General features: G+C 38.1%; 1 protein-coding gene across 5 annotated transcripts in view; it reads right to left on the bottom strand.

The window, feature by feature from the left end:
* The window catches only part of xrn2 (5'-3' exoribonuclease 2), a 35832-nt gene that overhangs the window by 13371 nt on the left and 2635 nt on the right, over positions 1-19826 (bottom strand). For 4 of the 5 annotated variants that reach the window (XR_007885571.1, XR_007885570.1, XM_051408405.1 and 1 more), the window contains exons 5-26: positions 19653-19711; positions 18967-19056; positions 18594-18666; positions 18160-18210; positions 17893-18050; positions 17490-17564; positions 17084-17217; positions 16407-16464; positions 16219-16326; positions 15534-15578; positions 14610-14753; positions 14007-14051; positions 12473-12567; positions 10049-10184; positions 5672-5779; positions 5097-5186; positions 4934-5006; positions 4437-4520; positions 3607-3704; positions 1948-2027; positions 1735-1791; positions 316-384 (exon numbers count right to left, since the gene is read on the bottom strand). Coding sequence is in view for 3 of the 5 variants with exons in the window: in XM_051408405.1 (XP_051264365.1) it covers positions 316-384; positions 1735-1791; positions 1948-2027; positions 3607-3704; positions 4437-4520; positions 4934-5006; positions 5097-5186; positions 5672-5779; positions 10049-10184; positions 12473-12567; positions 14007-14051; positions 14610-14753; positions 15534-15578; positions 16219-16326; positions 16407-16464; positions 17084-17217; positions 17490-17564; positions 17893-18050; positions 18160-18210; positions 18594-18666; positions 18967-19056; positions 19653-19711 (1930 nt within the window). In the remaining 2 variants the exon portion in view is untranslated. The remainder of the gene's footprint in view (positions 1-315; positions 385-1734; positions 1792-1947; positions 2028-3606; positions 3705-4436; positions 4521-4933; positions 5007-5096; positions 5187-5671; positions 5780-10048; positions 10185-12472; positions 12568-14006; positions 14052-14609; positions 14754-15533; positions 15579-16218; positions 16327-16406; positions 16465-17083; positions 17218-17489; positions 17565-17892; positions 18051-18159; positions 18211-18593; positions 18667-18966; positions 19057-19652; positions 19712-19826) is intronic. The other variant, XM_051408404.1, reaches the window with a different exon arrangement.

Below are 19826 nucleotides of genomic sequence, written 5' to 3'. Positions count from 1 at the left end.
TAAAAAAGGGACAGACCTACGAGCATGATTTGTGCCATGACAAATATTTGGAAGTCAAGCCTGGTCCAGTATGCAACTTATACAAGTGTGATGTAGAAACTTTAACCAACCATGGCACATCCACCGAGAATGGAATACAATTCTCCAGGGATGTCATTTGCTTCATTTCTTAAATTTGGTGGGAGGGAGGGAGCTAGCAGAATTTATGGGTTCCATTATTAAAGTGCAATAATAATGATTGAAACTCTTTCCACACCTGAAAAGAAATGGACTTAAATGTTTAGTATTTCTGAGCTAAACAAAAAAAACACTCACTTAGCTCCAGAAAGGAGGACCGCCTTGAACACAAAGTCATCTGCGTAATGGGGATCCTTGAACTTCACCCTGGAAAGCAGAAGAAAATCATTTTCAACTGAAGACAAAAGTAGTTCCATTAACTCACATTTTTAAAGCTCCATTATGTAACTTTTCTACCTTAAAATAACACTACACTGAGTTGTAATAGGGTCAACGGTGCCTCTGGGATTTTCCACTCTGTGCCCTGTATGCATGTTTCTGCACTATATAGCTTTCGGCTCCAGGTCTGAACAGGCGTGCAATGCCTTACAGAGTTTTCTGATGGACAGTAAAGTAGCTGCTGGTATCTTATTAGTTAAGCCGTATTGTCCGGGACTGGGTGCTCAGAGGAAGTTATCAGGCCTGGGACAGTGGGAGCCGGGCGAGCGGGCAATGTAACCAGGCTCAGTAACTTCTACGGCCATAGTTAATGGCAGAAGGGAAGAGGACGACGAAGGAAGTCAAGGAGAGAAAAGGAGAGAAAAGCCGCTGGACAACAGTAAATGTGGGACTGGCTTTTAGTTGTTAGCAAGATTTTCATTAAATAAAAGACTGCAGACAGAAAGTGACCCGGCCTTCTTGCTGTTAGATTAGTATGTCTTGTGTTGTTGCACTTGCTTGATGTTTGGTTGTGTTAAAGTTGTGGACTCTAATATAATCATAACAAATTCACATGTTCACGTGTCCATATTTACAGCTTATTATTGCAACTGGAGGTGTCAAATCATACAAATACCAAATCTTACATAATGTTTTAAAAAGGAAGAATTTCCCCCTCAACAGTTTGTGAAGTTAGAGGTTGAGTATTAGTTTGTGATGAAGTGTTGTCATTTTCTGCTCAACCTGCCTCGTCTACTTCAACCTGTCATTTCCGACATGTTCCTGAATGTCCTTTCAGCCTCGGTGAATGGCTGCACACTTGTGTGTCTAAAAATAATCTGTGGTCTAGCTGAGCTGCAAATGTCTGTGTGGAAGTATATCAGTGAATCACTGGGACAGACAAAATACACAGGAAAGAAAGGTCTTAGATAGTTTGTTTGCATAAAGTATATGTGATTGGTTTTACAAAAGTGGTGGACAAAATAACATGAACATCTGACCATATAATACAATACCTTAGAAAAGCCCACAGATTTGAACCAACTATGACAGTCTCAACCAAACTTTACATTTTAAGAAGCTATGAAAAAAAAGTTAATAGATTGCTTGATGGAGGAAAAATGTATCGCCAACCATTTTGATGATGATTTCAGTCATTATCATCATCGGCTAGTAGCAGGATCGCAGATGTGAGGATTTGCTCTCAAGTTGGAACAAAAGAACTAGAAATATGACAAACTCTTAGTGTTTATTGCTTCTGTTTTCAGACAGTTAATGGTGATGATAGATGTTCCTTACCCAATTGCACTGTTCTGTGAAATGTCACGCAGCATTGGGATGGGTGATGTCACCGGCCTGAAGGATAAATGTCAAAAAAAACAGAATGAATAAATAAGCAGGTCAGAATCATCACACTGGCTCGGCTGTCCCTCAGTGAGTGTTATAAACATTGGAACATGGGACAAAATGTACAAAATGTACAAAAGTGGGAATAAAGCAGGCAATCCTTACTTATCTGGTAGAATAGGGTCGTCATCAAGATTTAATGTACCTTGGATTCCATGGCACAGCTCTGCAGGGATCTCAGTGCCCTGAAGGAAATAATAGTGTAGTCAGTAAAGTGCTAAATGGTGATCTGATTCAGGATGTCAATGCAGCAGCATTTACTGACCAGATGAACATAACTAACAGTCCATATAATTTATGCTCACACCTTATTAAATGAGAAAGAAACTGACTATAAAACTGAAATAATGTTTATCAAGGAGCAACTTTTGTTCTGCTAGCATCAAGGGAATAACTCATTTTGGACAATGTGTGGGCTTTACATACAATATATCAATAATCTAATGTTTGGTCCACACAGGAGGTGTTTGAGCCACATTTTCCATAAAACTATTTGACAACATTGGTGCTCCTGAAGCCTTTTTTCATTTGATCTAATGCCACAATTGGGGGAATCTTCACATGTTCAGCTCTTCTACTAGTAAAACACTAAAACAGATACTGTAAAGCATCAGTATGTTGTTTGTTCTTTGGGATATAGTAACAGTTGGCTAAACAGAGCTTCAGATTTGTATCTTGTTTTAAGTAAGAAAACACTTGAGTGAGACCAGGGTTGGGCCGATGTAAACATTTTCAAACAGGTTCAATATTAAGCCAAATACAAGACCAGACCGGTAACAGAGATACAGGAAGTCTGACTTTGTATTAACAGCATGATGCAGTAACTTTAACAGGGCAAACGGACTGTACCAGCTGGCTAGCTGCGATTCTAACATAGTAAATGGATGTGATAAGCATGAGGGACATGACGGTTGTCAGGGACAGGGTTATATGAAAGTTGTATTGAAAAAGGAAAATTATGGAGTGGGGTCATTAATTATTCATTTTCCAGCAAAGTATTTCACAAACTAGTAAGCAACGTGAAGACACCGCTAACTCTGCACCTCGTCTGCTCAGCTATGATGCGTGACACTACATGTGCAGCAGACGGAGCTGAGAGCATGCTTTTTGTCCCTTTTTAATCTGTTGGAATGGCTCGACTGGCCAAAAATGAGAAACCGACCCAACCCCGCCAAATCTGACCAGTCCTGGTTAATGTTTGCTTCACTGTTCAGACATGCTCATTAAGAAGTATTCAGGCAGCAAGTAAAAAGTCGAAACAATTGCTTTGGTTCACAAATGCATAAATCAACAAAACAAAATCCAACACCTGCACAGCTACACAAACACATCTGCAGCAGAGTGCCGCAGGAAGTAATGCAGCTATTTTACTGGATGTGAAAGTTTGATCCACAGAGGAAGACTATTATTAGACAAAGCAGCTGACTGTGTGTAGAGTGGAGGGTGTCAGCTGGATGATGCATTAGACCACAGTAAAGATATTCAACACTGAACCAAGAAGAATTCAAATGCAACTATGAGAAACTAATTGCTTTATTGCCAAGTTTAAACTTTTGAGATGCTGCACGTTGTCAGTGTTTACCTTTGTGAACATGAAGACCATATATCCCATCAGCCCCTTTTTATTGCTTCCTGTCTAACAGTTCACTGACTGTTTGAACTTTGTTTAATCTCTGAGTGTTTAAAGAAAAATATATATTTAGCCATCAGCTTGAATTGAATTTAGGTTGGCCCTCATGTGCTGAGAGTTTCGGGATTTGTTACCTCTAGAGATTCTGTACGGTAGAGTTCTTGGATGAAGTCGAAGAGAGGGTGAGACTTCCCGAGAAACAACACGTCGCTTCCCAGGCTGTTTCGTTTCACTGCAACAGAGAACAGACAGCAGCTGTGGTCAGGGGGGAGAAACCAGTGAGTACTGGAGAGACTGGAGCTGACTTTACTGTACAGGATTGTTGAGGAGAAAGAAGAGAAGAGGGGATGAGAGGTCTGATGAATGGGAAGACCAGACAAAAGACTGACAAACAAAACTGCCACCAAAGAAAAAACATAATTGAAGTCAGAAAGAGGAAAACAGGAAGAAAGAAGAAAAGGGTAAGACGACAGCATTTAACTGATATTTGGATGATGGTTATAGAAAAAATTTCCAGTGAAGTGAATTGTTTTCTCAACTGTAGTTACAGCGACTAGTACAATTAAAGTATATTTAATGGTTGTCATTAACGTTGAATTTATCTTAATTTATAAAATGTAAAAACAATAATAAAAATACAGAAAGATACATCATTGTAATACAATGTAATACACACATAATGTAATTTGAAAATGTAAAGCAACTAAAAATATATATTTTTTTACAGCTTTAACCTTTCTATTTGTGAAACACAGGAGCTCAAGTGTACACAAATCTGTTCTCATTCTTCAGTTACACTTCACTTTATAAAGTAAATGTTTTTCATTTCAATATTTATATATTGTGAATTTAATCTAATCTGAAGATTCTTTCAATGACAATCATACATAGAAAACGATGTCCATGTCAAACACTTCATCTCAGCAGAGAAACATCTTTGTGTTTCAATGGGGCTTCTGCTCACCTTCCTCAGGTGTCAGGTCGGGGTAGACGTCAGCCAGAGCTGCCCTCAGCCGACGTTCATCCACAAAAGGTAGCAAGGCCACACCTTCGAAAGAAAAAACCCCCGCCACATATACAGGAATTTAACACCTTGTTATATTTGCGCTATGTGCGATCCATTGAGTGAAAAAGAAAAGAACTTCATGCAGATCATGTAATGTGTTGCTTTTGTTTGACAGTAAAGCGGTTGGGTGAAAATAAGAAAAAAACAGCAGTAAGTAAGATATTGCCCTTGACTCAAACAAACTTAATTGTATCCTCCCACCTTGGAAAGCAAACCTAGGCCCTGAGAAGAATAGTGGATAGAACTAGTAAAGTTCCATGAAATGGTCTACAAAACACAGCCTGGCAGAGAATCTATCACCTACAATAGTTTACTTGTAGAAACCCGAAACAATACTGTTAAAAACATATCCACCCACCTTTAAATGCTGAATTATTGATCGGAAAGTTACTCACCCTGCCAGGCGTATTTCTTGCCATTGAGATCAATGGCAAAGTCGTCGGGGTAGAAGTCGATGATGGAAGAATCCTATGTCAAAAGAAGCATTTAAAATGAGATGATAGGAGACTTGGAAAAATACAATCTTCTGATGCACCTCATTCTGGACTCAACACTTACAGGACTGCTCATGAGGCTTCGCCACGTCGGGGGCAGGAAGTTGCCGCTGGCAGCAGGAAACACTCCCATCAGCTGCTCCAGTGGCTTGAACTGCACACACCAACCATACACAAATAGTTTACATAGTCATACTTACTCAGTAGTAGCTTAGTGTGATGAAATTCAACAGTCTTGTCATATTTGATTAAACTGATTTTATTGATTAACCATGTCCATAGTAGGGAGAGCAATGTCATTTCATCAGCAATCCTCTATTGTGATGTGACATTTATTCCTTTGTTGTTATTGCCATAATGTGTAGCAGGCAACTTAATCCTGAATGGTCAATAAAAATATGAAAAATGCTCTGTAAGTTTGTCTGTTTATCTATTTTTATTGTAAAAATTCTAAAACTGTTGTGTTTTGGTGGATTTCTATAATAATAAAAGTTGCAGTTTACTGGCATTTGGTTGGAGCAGCATATTCAACATGCTTTGATTACAAAAACCTTTTCTTTTTTAGAGTGTGATCATGGGGAGGAGATGAGACAGAAGAACAAAGACAACAAAAGATAGAAGTTTTCAGTCCGTTCTTACCGGTTTGGTCCCCTTCTCAAACTCGGTGAACATCCCTTTGATGTCTTTGAAGTCGGAGGCGAACGGAGCGTAGTGGAATGGGAAGTACCACTTCCAGGAGGCACAGCCCTGCAAATCAACATGGAAACAATCACTGACTTTAATATGACATTGACATGTCAGAAGAAATCCCAAGTCTACCACATACTGGTTTACGCACTGCTTGTGTTTTACCAAACAGACCACAGAAACAATACATTTACCATTTAATTAATGCTTCGACTAACGTTTCATAGAGGATTCACATAAATGTCCATTTCAATTCCCCAGGGCAAAAAAGACGTCTATTGTTTTGCATGAAACCCAAAGATATTTAATTAAATATTATATAACTCATAAAAACCCGCTAATCCTCACATTTGAGGAGCTGGAACCGGTGAATGTTTGGCACTTTGGTTGATAAAAGTGATTACTGATCATTTATTAAAATAGCTGTTGATTAACATTGCTGTTCGATTTGGCTCCACACTGAAGAGTTCTCTTATTGCATTTTCATTTTAACTGTTAAACTAGAAGCAATCTCCTGACTATTAAGTTAACAGGACAAAATGAGAAAAAAAAAACCCTAAAAGAAGACTAGGACATGAAAAGAAAAAAGCTTTTCTTTGCCCTTTTTCCACAAACGTTACGCTGCAGCACAAAGCTTAAAATCCAATCTGATCAGACTAATGTGGCTGAGCTGACATTTAAAAACTTCACTGGCCTGAATCCTGATCAGACGAAGTGCGTTTTAAACTCTGTATGGGAGACTGTATGAACTGCCTGCTCAGTGGCTCCAACTCCTAAATTTAATTTCCGCCTGTTGGCGCTACACTTTCAAACTTGTTGCCGATGGTGTGTGGGGGCTGATTTTTGTTACTTGAACTACAATCGTGCAAAAACCAATCCAGTCCTTGGAACAGACTGTATCGTGAAGCCTGGCGCATCTGGGGACAAAATATTCCCCAACACCTGCTGAGGAGCTCTTGCATCTCAAAAATAATTCCCTTCCTCAGCTCTGTGATGCAAAGAAGAGAAAAGGGGGAACAAAAAAAAACATCTAATCCTGCAGATCCAGCATTTGGAACACTTATCCTTCCTGTGCAAACACATCTCACACCAAAGAATGACCTTCACTTCCCACAATCCACCTCTGAGAAAACGAGGCCCTCTGATAAATCCACCAATCCTCACATCTCAGCCAATCTCAGCACTCTATTATTAAAGATGGTCATTCAAATGATAATATGGGACTTTACCATAATAAAAGGTAGAAGAGGCGACAATCTCCACATTCAAATAATCGCACAAATCATTTATGCTAATATGACAAAATGTTTTGTCTCGAGGAGAAATTCATTTGTGACTGCAGCCGGCAGGGTCAAAGACCACAAACCACTAACACAGAAATACATTTACTGTTTCATAACTACTGCCAAAGGTTCATTTGTGTTCTCTCATCTTTCAACGTAATCTTCTCTGGATGATTTAATCATATTGTGTCACTGTGAAAGAAAACAACAGCAGCAAATACAGACATGTTGGCTGCAGACAGTTGCCTAAATTAGGACCGTCTTTATTACCAATTAATCTTTCAATTATTTTTCAGATTTATCGTTTAGTCTTTAAAATAGGAAAGTGATGTAGTCCGAAACAAATGATTACCTTTTCTTTGTCAACAATTAAAACATAAAGCAGAAAACCGCAAATGTTTGGTTGTTTGTCATCTAAAAAAAAAAAAATAAAAAAAAAAATCATTTATTAAACAGTTGGAGAATAATTTTCAGTTTTCAGCATCGTCTAAATAACCATTTGTCTTAACAATCACTGATTCAAATATAAATAATTTTTTTTTTTTTTTTTAAATGTGTCTGTCATTCACAACAGCGGGAAATAAGCAATATCAATCTGATTATTTTATTTACAATTTTGCTGACATTTGATAAATAATAAGAACATCTTCTTGATAGCATCATATCACTTATTTCCAAACGTTTGGTATTTAGTATTTTCGATTAAAATAAAATCAAACCCTCTCATCCAGAGCTTCACAAGGGTTGATTTTGGAAAATTAGAAGTTCTGCTAAAGATTTGGAACAGTCAGTTCGGTTTAAAATGAAATCAAGTGCCCTTTACAAACCAAATATCAAATACAACTAAATAAATTAAATAATTATTAAGAAGCATCTAGATTGTTGATTAAAGCAGACAGGGGACTTTTTAGGGCTTTAAACTGATTTCTTGATTGTATTCAATTTTCACCTAAGAATCCTGACTGATTTGTTTCAGTTTGAATTTTTTAAGTCAAGTAAATTACACAAATACCAATATTCCACATAAAAGTGCTTTTCAGATTGTGTGCTGGGAACCTAGATCTATTTTTATTTGACACTGTTTTCTTTTGATTTTATGAAATTGCTGAGTCCAAAATTAAGCTCAATTGCCAGTTTATTAGGTACAATCCAATACAAAAGTCATGAAAGAAATCTTGCTGAGGTGTTTTATTATTACTTATTATGACTATTAGAAACACCACTTAACATAATGCAATACAATTAGCCTTCAAACTGACCACGAAGTTACATCAACAGCTCACTAAAAACAAAAACTAGACTTTATAACCTCCATAAAGTTTGAATTTATTTCAGGGCTTCAACGGCATGGATTCTAACTGGGTGGTCCAAATAAACTGGCAACTTAGTGAATATACGCACTTTAAAATAAATATATATTTATTTGCGAAACCAAGAAAAATACAACTATAACTAGGAACCACCGCCTACAGATGGGCAGATCTTGTGGTTTTAACAAAAAAGAAAATTGCGATTAATCAGAAAATCGTTTCAAATGATTGAAAAAGAATTAATTTATGACAAAGAGGGTATTGTCTATTGTCGGTTTGATTTTTATAAGAATTATAAAACAGAAACCATATTTTTGGGTCAGCGGTCTCAAATAGACTGTCAGCATGGAAAATGCCGCCTCCATCAGGGTGACACACCTTAAAAACCCAAAGGATCTGAAAAACTGAGATACAGTGTGAAGTGTGAATTTTGTCTTTTGGATAAACCCAGCTCTGCCTTCCTGGATCATTTGGCGAGGTGTGCGTGATCATAACTCTGCAGTGGCGGGTAGGACCGTGAATGTGTGGCAGCAGAGAGCAGACACGTCCCTGTCCGCAGAGGGCCCACTAATGAATTCATCCAGAACAGCCCCCCGAGACAGGCTTTGGATTGGCGAGCATGTGGTGTCAACACAGAACATGCATATAACACAGCTCACAATCAGCCCGGACAAATCCCCCCAACTAAGCCAGAGACACCCTGGCTCTTCTGAAGAGTACCCACAGCTGATTATTTCATTTCAAGATAAAGATCAATATTTTACAACAATAAACTTATTTAGTGTATAATCACACTCCAAATAATAAGTGAAGATATCAGCGACTGCTGTATGGAGGTTTATTTGTTGAGACACTCGACAGTGAGGAGTTCTTGACAGAAAACCTGTCGCTCTGTTAAAAAGACTGGTCCCCCTGTAGGTCTCCTTTCTATGGACAGAATGACTAATGTATGATCTGAGATGATCCATTATAAAAATGAATTTGACTAAAAATAAATAAAACTTAAGACAAAGAATGAGCCTAAAACCCTTTCAACAAACCTGCAGCATGTTTTTGGATCTCAGAGTTTCTTTTCAAAACGGACTTAAACAGCTATAGTTTGTACAAGATAGGAGAGGCTCATCTAGGTTTATCGCAATAACCACGTTAATGAAATACCACAGATCGAAAACTGATAAGAATGGTCAAAGTACACATTAAGACACCAAAACCTTGAGGAACACCATAAAAAAAACAAAAAAAAACACATGCTGTCATTTGGTATCAAAAACAGTTTACACTTCTGTAGGAATTCCATCAAGCGGTTGGAACCAATGGATGCCTCAGGTCATCTAGGTTTATGTGATAACAGTATCCTTACTCTTGCTTTAAACTGAGCCAGCTACAGCCTTTTAAAAGACAGTAATGCTGGCCGATGATGTCTGCGTTCTAGTTTAGTTGTAGAGGTTAAGGAATGCTAAATACAGCTGAACCTTCTCGTGCATATGCGGTCTGATTGTGAAAGGTGAGGGGGGGTCACCAAAATCACTGGAATAGTTTAAAAGGAAGCCAATTAAAAGTTGGTAACACTGATTAAATTTGATACAGAGTAAGTACTCGCAATCTTTCAGGAAAAAAAACACAATTGTTCTGAGCAGAAAAGGCCCATTAAGAGTAAAAACTGTCATGTAACTTCAGGTTGGATTATTTTACTGTGTGAGCGCATATGAATGAAGCCACAGTGATTTCAGTGTTACCTGGTAGTAGTAGCGCAGCACCCAGCAGAGACCCTCCACGTACGACTTAACCACCTTCCGCCTGAAATCCTCATCCGTCACGTCCACGTCAAACTTGGTCTTGTAGTATCTCTGCTTCCAGCCCTCCTCCCACAACCTGCAGCACATATAGACATTGTTATACTTTACTGATCCAACCAATTCAGAAGATGGAACTAGTTTTCCGGACAAAGAGACAGTCCTTGAAAAGAAAGTGGCAAAAATGTAGCAGTCAGCTATGATAAAGAGTCATTAACTGCAGACTTCAAAGCTGAGCAGACACTGTACACTTCTATTAATCCTGTATACTGGATTAACTTGGGATTGGGTGTTTCATGATTATTCTGCTGCAGTTTTTTGGCACCTAGCTCCTTCCACATTTTTTAAACGTAGAAACTTCATTCAAACGTCTAAATATTCGGCTCAATTAGGACAGGTGTGCTAGCATTTAGATAGTTTATACATTTCATACTTTCAGAAATATTCAAGGTTTTCTGGTGATTTTTCCCCATTCATACATAGTGAGGAATGTTCAGAATTCACAGTTTTTCATGAATTTTCAACTCTTCATACTCTCAGCTACAAACTCCATTCAGACATTGAATAGTTCTACATCTTTCAGACATTTTAGCTAACATTCAACTTTCAAATCACATTGAAACTTTTTCAAATATTCAACCTGTTTCTAAAAAAAAAGTTACAATGGAAATCAATTAGAAAACCCTTCAAACCTACTGACCTTCAGCCTCTTCCCACTCATTCATACATTCACATAGAAACTCCGTTCAAACTTGAACATGTTCACGCAAATAGGACTTTCACACATTAATTCAGCTCAGTGTGTGTGGCGCAAAATGTTCAGAGCTAGAACGGGAGACATGTAACTGTGGAAGCAAACAGACTTAGATTTTAGACTTTTAGATCTATGAGCTTCCAAGTGCCAACCAAATGCCGCATTAACACCCATGTTAACCTCTTTTTCTTGGCTATTAGATCAAACAGCGTCAAAACAACAGATGTGATAATTGTAGTATAAATGTACCTAAATTCTACATTTGCTTATTAAAATAACTAGTTTTGAGGACGCTGCTCTGTTCATCTATAGGCTGAAAAAAACTGCACTAACTTCCTCACTGTTGCTGGAATAGTTTAATGGATTTGACTTCTTGGTAGATTTGGGGCGGCAATGCCGTTCTGCACACATAATCAAGGCCGTCCAGCATCTGTGTCGTGGATCCTCGGAGCGGCCCGCAGGGAGCACCGACTCCTGAGAGGAAAGCCTCCATGAATACCAATTTAGCCCGATAGATTTAGCAGCTTTGATGAGTGCGTCACAGAGGAATTTACTCGAATATTCCTGCTTTCCATATTAATCACGTGCAGAAGAAGGTGGGAGCTGGGGAGAGGGGTGTGTGTGTGTGTGTGCTGGAGAGGTGGCAGAGAGTTAAACAGCTTGTGCAGTAGCACTGTGGCATTAATGAGCGGATCTTTATGGTTGTGTTTGTTAACACCATCTCCGCTGGTTGAGGTTGATATGTATAGATTTATTTTAAAGTTATTTTATTGAGTACAGGCAAACTGTCTGGTGGACACAGACAGTTTTTTCCACAGAATTAGATTCTGTTTGTAACCACGCTACCCTTAATAGCTATGCTCCAGTATATCACAAGGTGTGTGCACAGAGTGACAGTTAATGGGAGCAGATGAAGAGGTGAGCAGTGAAGCTGTCAGTTTAGCAGAAAATATACTGTGTATGTTGTTGTGTTGTTTCCCCAACTGCTAGAAAAGTGAAGGGGGTTATCGTTTTATCACGTTAAAGACAATGTTAGGCAGGGTCAGTTGTTAATGTGCTTGTGAGACAGAGAGCACAGGGGCTGAGCGAATCAATACACTATGTACCTCTACACTGAAGTTTTTATCAGTTACTACGTGGTAAAACTGAACATAATATTCATTGGTATGTTTTCCATAGTGTATAATCCCCTCTCTAATTGCTGTGTTTTAGTTACCTTAATCTGAGCCATTTTTAAAGACACCTTGCTGAACCACCATATTTCTACAGTATTCCAGAAAGAAAAAAACAAACACTGGCTCTAGATATTTTTTTGCTGCATTTTCCCCCTACAAGGCTGAGCTGTATTCAAATGGTTGCAATCTGCAACTTCACCACTAGATGCCACACACAGGTCAATTACAGGAGAGTGCAATACTAAACTGGTGGAGACACAATTATGTGCCACTTGTATTGGCATACTTCCATAATATATGACCACAACTAAGAGACTTTGGAGGTCTAACAGGTCCATCAAGTCTTCGTCACTAAGAAGCAGATGTAAACACTAGTTTGCATGCTTACTTTCCCACAACGCCACCCTGACATCACCCACCCAGCTTGTGTAGGTTTACCTGACGTTGTCTTCAGGCTCCGGCTCGCTGTCACTGTCATCAGCTTTCCTCTTCAACCCCTTGCTGTCTGTGCTGTCGCTGGGCCCTGCAGAAGACTGGGCAGGGCGACAAAAAACAAAGGAAATATGCAGATCAACAAACAAACAAAACTATGTCATATCTTAAAATTAATTCAAATGTTATTTCAGTATATCTGATGGAGGGTAAAAGGAGTAAACATCCCTAGTAAACCCTAACAACCGAGAAGGTAAAATTCAGGAATGTCTGGCATCTTCGCTCAAAACGTGACTCAAACAATTAATCAATTATCAAAACAGTTGCTTTTTTGGTCGATTGATTAATTGATCAACCGACTACAAATTTCATCTGTAAACATTTTCCATTGAGCAGAAGTGTAATTTTTAACACGTAAGCTCACACCCACATCACCTCACTGTTCAACAATGTCTAAAATTAAATCCATATTTTATACACACATGTATGACAGATAAACATGTATTCAACAGGGACGTTTGTTGCTAAATCATAAAAATAAATCATACGATTATAAAAGGACACGGACAATGAATATGTCAAAGAAACTGCACTACTGTCTGGTACAGCTGCTAATATGTATGTATGTGGTTTCTATGTTTGAAGGATGGAACGAAAAAACAATCACTACCGTAGCTACTTAGCCTTCCTTTTTTTCCTGAAGCCTTTATGCTCTTTTCATTCATGTGCTAATGTATGGCCAGCTATTGTCGGCCGATACATTTAACGACGTACACGGGGAGGAAATTTAACAACTTAACAATCACATTAATAGAAACACGACCATGAACTCAACAACAAGACGGCGTCCACATTCTAACAGACAGCTGTCAGCTACAATCCAACTTATATGAATATAATATAAGAAAAGATGACAAAATGACGGACAGACATTTTAACTAGTGTCTAAGTCTAGAGACATTTTCATAGTTTGCTAAAGGAAAGATTACCTGCTAGAGAACAAGATGCTTTTTATTCAAGAAGAAATAAATGTTTAATTATGTATATCCAGCAAAAATTACACTGCGTTCTACAGGCTCCAGCTAAGTGGCTCACATTAAAATCCAAATCCATGTAACACACAAACCCTCCAGAGTAAAGAAGGGCAGAAGATTGTAAGGTAAAAAGGTTTTTAGTAGTTTATGATGGCTGATTTGTAATAATGTAAAACAAACAAAAATATGCTGTAAAATATGCTTAAAACAAGAGATAATGAAGATATAACGGTCAACACTGGCTTCCTAAGTGGACCAGAACCAGAGGATTGGTTCTATTCTTGCAATTTAAATAACAAAAATTTAAATAGGAGGAATATATTCAAGGATGTATTAAGTGTTACGTCTTTTAATTTTTCTCATAAATGAATACAGGATGTAACCGTTTTATGGCTGAAAAATTCTGAGATTTTGTATTTTATTAACATACAAAAATCAAATGAAACCAAACCAACAATGCATGTTTTATGTGCACATGTCCAGCTTGCATTTCACATAGAACTTACATTGCCACCGTTCTTCAACGAGGCTTTCAGGGACTGAGCAGCATCCTGCAAAAAAAGACACTTCATGACTGCACTCCTACGATTTATCCATAACCATGTTATATTGCAAAATGTCCTCCCCTTCGTGACTGGATCTAAAGATGACCGCTTTACTCAAAATATTACAATATGTAATTGGACAGCAGCCTCAACGACACTATATATGCAAAATATTGATGCAACGTCTATCAGTTTTTCAAAATTTTGCTGTGATTATTCTCCTCACTGACATATTAGGATAAGAGAGATCAGTAGAGTGGAAAACAACTCTGTAATTCTATAATCCACAATACATAAGTCAAATACTATACTTTGAATTTCCAATTTCCTTTTATTTCCAAATAAAAGCACACAGTTTACTCGAGATATCATCTAGGATTAACAAATCAAACAGCTTCAAAGAACTTAATAGGGATTATATTAGCCTGCTAACAGCATTTGCCTGAATTTGAAGAGTTGTGCCATGGTCTGCATGGGAGCCTTTTTTTAAAACCAGGAACTTGTGAGAATCTTTTTCCAAATCTTCACAGAAACTTTATATTGTGTATAAACAAGCTGTCCAACCTTGTTGTGTTGCTCCCTGGACTGCATCCTCATGTCGTAGGCCTGGTGCCGAGCATTCTGGACAGCCTCAGGTCGGTCTCTTCTCCCGAGAGCCTGAGGGGCAAACTGGCCTGTGGTCATGTAGGCTGGACCTCGCTGTTCTATCTGCAATAATACAGAGAGAAAAACAATTCAATCAATTCTAATAAACCTTTAGTGAACATCAAAATCAGAGAGTTTGGACCACTGTCTATCGAGATGATGGACAGGAAACTTGACAATATGGCAGGGCAGAAGGATGGACTATTGCTGATGATCTTATGTGGTGACCTTGACACATCTGTGATAAATCTAAAGCTATTCCTTGATGACTGACAACCTTTTAATGTGATGGAAACAAGCGGAAAAATACTTAAAGAATGCTGAAAAACAAAACACAAAAACCATCCCTTATTCTGAACATAAACACTTCAGCTCCTATCTGAGAATGTTAAGATGATAGTGAAATAAATGCAGTTTAGAAAATAAATAAACAGGTGTAGCGTTTTCTTTGATGATTATCAAACACTGTGAGAGATGTATGCCAACATCACACGATCAAGAAGAAATTGAAAAAGTAGAAACTTGAACACACTTGTGAGCTCCAATTATTTTATCAGTACAAGGCCATCACTGCTGCAGTTCATCTTCTAGATGCACAATTGTCTATCACTGAAGAAAAACTTAACACCGTTCATATTTTAGCATATTCATATCTACCTCTTGCTGTTTATTCTATTTGTTACTATACCAACTATACATATGTAAGTCTAGATGCTAATCTGCATGTTGTATTTGTACATAATGGCAATGGCGTTAAATCTAACTCTTCAAATTTTGTCAATAGTTTTTTCAGGCTAGCTTGTGTAAAAAATATCATCATCCTACGACAACTGCTTTACTCACCTTCATCCTCTTTCGTTTTTCTTTCATTCTTCTCTTAAAGCCTTCCTAAAAAGAAAAAGTCAAGACTTTTACAATAAGACAATTACTCAAGGTTAGACCAGAAATATATATAATGCTACTGTGGTTAACTGGCCTGGCTGTAGCTAGCTGTGTGATTAAACAGCAGTTTCTGTATCTTATGGCTCGCTATCATTTGAACTTGACTTTTGGTACCAAAACAATAACATTTAAGAACTTTCCGTTTATAGTTCTCAAAATTAGGCAATGGAGGAAAGTCCTTACAAGGAAGTATCATTGTGTGTTGATTCTGGTGGCCCATGTGGACCTAAGTGGTAGTGTTTCTACCGCCTTGTTTAATTTATTCTAAGGCAAATCCAACCTGCTGGCAGGCATTAAGAATAACTACATAGAAATGTTTCATAACTAGTTAAAACTCCTTGTTGTGGGTCTAACTGTTGTCTTAACACAAGAAGCACTAAAATAACATAAAATAGTCTAAAACATTATGATTTCAATCAGGAACTATCTGAGAATAAACAAAAAATAAACTGATAAAAACATCTTATACTTGGGCTTCCAAAATACTACGAACACATTTCGGCCCTCATCAAAAAAGGCGTGATACAAAGTGACTTTATAAAGGCAAAATTGTAATGATCATTGTGTGAAATAGTAGAAATCTTACATCGTCCTCTTTGCGTTTCTTAAAGATGTTGTCCTCAGCCACGCCCACCGCCTGCATGATCAGCTCAACTCGCTCCAGATTGACAAAACCATTCTCTGTCAGGTAGCCCTACAGACAAACACAGGCCTGGTTATAGCACTGTACCAGACAGTAATTTGACAGCGACAGAAATTTATGATGATACCCACTCCAGTTTTATGCACAACGTCTTTGTAGATGTTGACCAGTCGATCAATCGCACCCTCTCTGTAAGACACAAGAGCGACACCAGTGAGTAATTAATCAGTCAGTGTCAATTTAAATGGGGATACACATTGGACTGACACCAAACACTAGTCTATCTTTTAAAGCAACAGGAAATTTGGCTGCCCTATGAGCCACTCTGGCGAGTAACCAACAAACATTTGGAGCTCTATTTTATCTGTGTACAAGAAGAACAGAAGTCTGAGTCTCTCCATCAGTTTTCAGGCTGATCAGTGTTGGAGGTTAAAGTAAAGAGATGGGAGAACTACAATCACTGTGAAAGTGAATAATCAGACTGTCTTCTGTAGAGAGTAAAGAAAAAAACCTGCACCATCTAAACACAATACAACTATCCTACAATCAACCCTGTTTTTGTGAAGCTTAAACAAAGCTGAAGTCTCACCCATGTCTGGGTTTGCTCATGGAATAACAGCCGGCAGGAAACATAAGTGCAGCCTTTTTAATTTATTTATTATACCCCGGTACTGTTTAAGGTCTTTAATTTAGATAACTGAGAACTGTTTAAGTTTTTAAAAAGAACCAACACATACAATCGCTACCACTTCAAAATATTCAAATTATTCAAATCAGCTCTCAGCATAAAAAGATGCCCGAAGCTCACCTGATTTCTAAGGACGGCAGGTGTGGTAGGAAGTCATTTCCAACAAAGAAACACATAAAGACCCAGTCATCGATGCTCCTCTCAAAGTCAAAGGGAAACGGCAGGCTGGCCATGGTCAGTTCTCTGGCGAGGTACTGAAAGCATGAAGGAAGCATAATAAAAGAAGGTCATTTGGCAGGTTCTTTTATCTGTAAAGCCAAAGTTCGCTTTTGCAACCGTTACAGTTCAAACAGACATAAATATACCCAGAAAAAATATATACAAAAATTACAACCTGCGAGAAATGAGAATAGTGCTTGTCATTACTCTATTAGGACATTTTTAATGAAGTTAAAAAAGTTTAATGAACATGTCATTTCACTTTTTTAATGCCAGAAGGCAGCAATGAATATCATAAAGCTCATACCTCCCGCAGTACACAGAGCCTGATAAATATGAACTCCTGTTCAGACACTGGCATTGAGTCTGCAAACTCATCATGCTGAAAGAGAAAAAAACACAGATATCAGTTGTCTCACTAATGGCACATTTCTGGATATACAGAGAGAAAGTTGTTATAATTTAAAGCATTAACAAATCTGCAAATATGACAGCAATTATTGTAAAATTCACATTAGATTGAGAGAAAGCCAGACTGGAAGATACTGGCATTCACTCCACAGTTGCAAGGCGTGTTTCTATCCAAATGTATCGCAAATTTTAACTGACTTTTTAGTAATTGGGCAAAAGAAAATGCAAATGAATACTTGTTTCCTATTTTTTGCAAACAGTCAAGAAACTTAATATCCAGAAGTACAAACAGAGCTCACCTCTCCCTGTTTCTCTCTGGCCGTCCCTTGACAATCTTTGATTTCATGACCAATCTGTCCACAGAGTGCGCAGGGACGGGGTTTGTTGGGTTTAAACTCCTCTCTGATGATGGTGAAGTTTGGCTCGTGGGTGGCCAGACCCAGCATGATCAGGTCAGCTGATTGTCAGTCACCACACAAAAAGAAAAGGTGTTATTTTGAACACTTAACATGAATTTTCTTTCATTCATTGCTTTTAAATTTCAGAAGGTGGACTTAAAGGCTTACCATCAGCTCCACACAGGCAGTGGTGAGTGTTGGGGTCGTGGTTGGGTTGAGCTGTCAAAGCGAATCACAAACATGTCAGAATGTCTCACAGTGTGTGTGTGTGTGTGTGTGTGTGTGTGTGTGTGTGTGTGTGTGTGTGTGTGTGTGTGTGTGTGTGTGTGTGTGTGTGCGCGCGCGCAGAAGATTCAGACTGGGAAAATGATGTGTGATATTGATTTGTCTCATATGTTTTATTTTGTATTTTCTTGTAAGGCTGTCATTTTTGAGATTTTTAATGTTTAGTCTTGTCTGTTTTGACTTGTGGTTTTATAAGTTAGTTTTATAACTTTTGTTGTTTATAATTTATCATACTACAGTATGTGCTTTAAAGTAATCCCTTGTATGTAACAAGCAATCATCACTTATTAAAATTCATCAGTGTACGGCAGCTGTACCTCTCTGTCTCCTGATGTAGTCCATAATCTTGTGTTCACCTTCACCGGGAACACTGGCATCAGACAGAAAGACCTGGACAACAAAGAGTTATGGTTAAAGGTTGGTGAGTGAACACTGCCCATATAAACATACAACCAGGGTGCAACATGTCAACTGTAGAGAGCTGAAAACTAACAACCACAACAAAGTAAAAAGGGACAGTTAATTTTGTTATTCCTTGTTTAATGGAATAATCTGCTTATTTTGAAAAAGAGAGGCTTCCTCTCAGCGAAACCTCCCTGAATAAATAAAGATCTATCACATGTTTTAACTATAAAATGTCAAAAACAATTATAAATTGCTGGTAACATCAAGCAGCAAGGTTATACGCACTGTGACATTCCTCCATCCAGGATCATTGCTGACTCTGTCTGCGACGTAGTACCGAAGACACTTTGCCAAGTTGTCCATGAACTCTGTTCCCTGGAGACAAACAGTTAGATTAGTTAGAACACACAACCTTTATTTACACAAAAAAAAACACATTCAACAACATAAAGTAGTAAAGTTATAATAAACATAAAGTAACAAATAGCCATAATAGAAGGTCTAGCAAAATGAAAATGAATATCACAGAAATTAACGAGATGCACGATTCACTTTTTATCTGTTCGGGTCCGATCACGATACCTGAATTTGGATATCTGCCGATACATATCTGTTAAATCATTTCTCTGACACTTGAACTCGGACAACCAGACAGATAACATAAGTATGACTGCAGGCTGCAAGTCATGTCTGTCCCTCTTTGTACATCGATCTGTCTTTCACCTACTTTCTTCCTCTCGCTTTCTCTATCTTGCTGATCCTCACACACACAAATCAGGAGTAACAAAAAAGCAACACCAAAAAAATTAACTCCAGTAAAGCCCCATAACAGCATCAAACTATGTAATGCAGATCGATATGTGGATCTGCGATGTCCGGCAGCTGATGTGTGAATGAAGTTATTATTGGCACCTCAGTATACCGATACTGGATTGGACCCAACTCTAGGATGTAGTACTTATCCCACTTACCGGAGTGATACAGTTGCTGTCAAACCTCTCTTTAATCTCCTCAGGTGGAAGATATCCTCCTGTAGAGGAAAAAACATAGCAAGTAAGGTTACACTGAGCATGCAGCTACAGATTACTGCACAAACACACAATGAATCTTCTATCAGAAAACAACACTAGTAGAACTGTAAATCA

The sequence above is a fragment of the Dicentrarchus labrax genome, unplaced genomic scaffold (assembly GCF_905237075.1).
Source record: "Dicentrarchus labrax unplaced genomic scaffold, dlabrax2021, whole genome shotgun sequence".
Lineage (NCBI taxonomy): Eukaryota > Metazoa > Chordata > Actinopteri > Moronidae > Dicentrarchus > Dicentrarchus labrax.
Note: the sequence above shows the minus strand (reverse complement) of the source record. Positions and strands in the feature narration are given on the sequence as shown.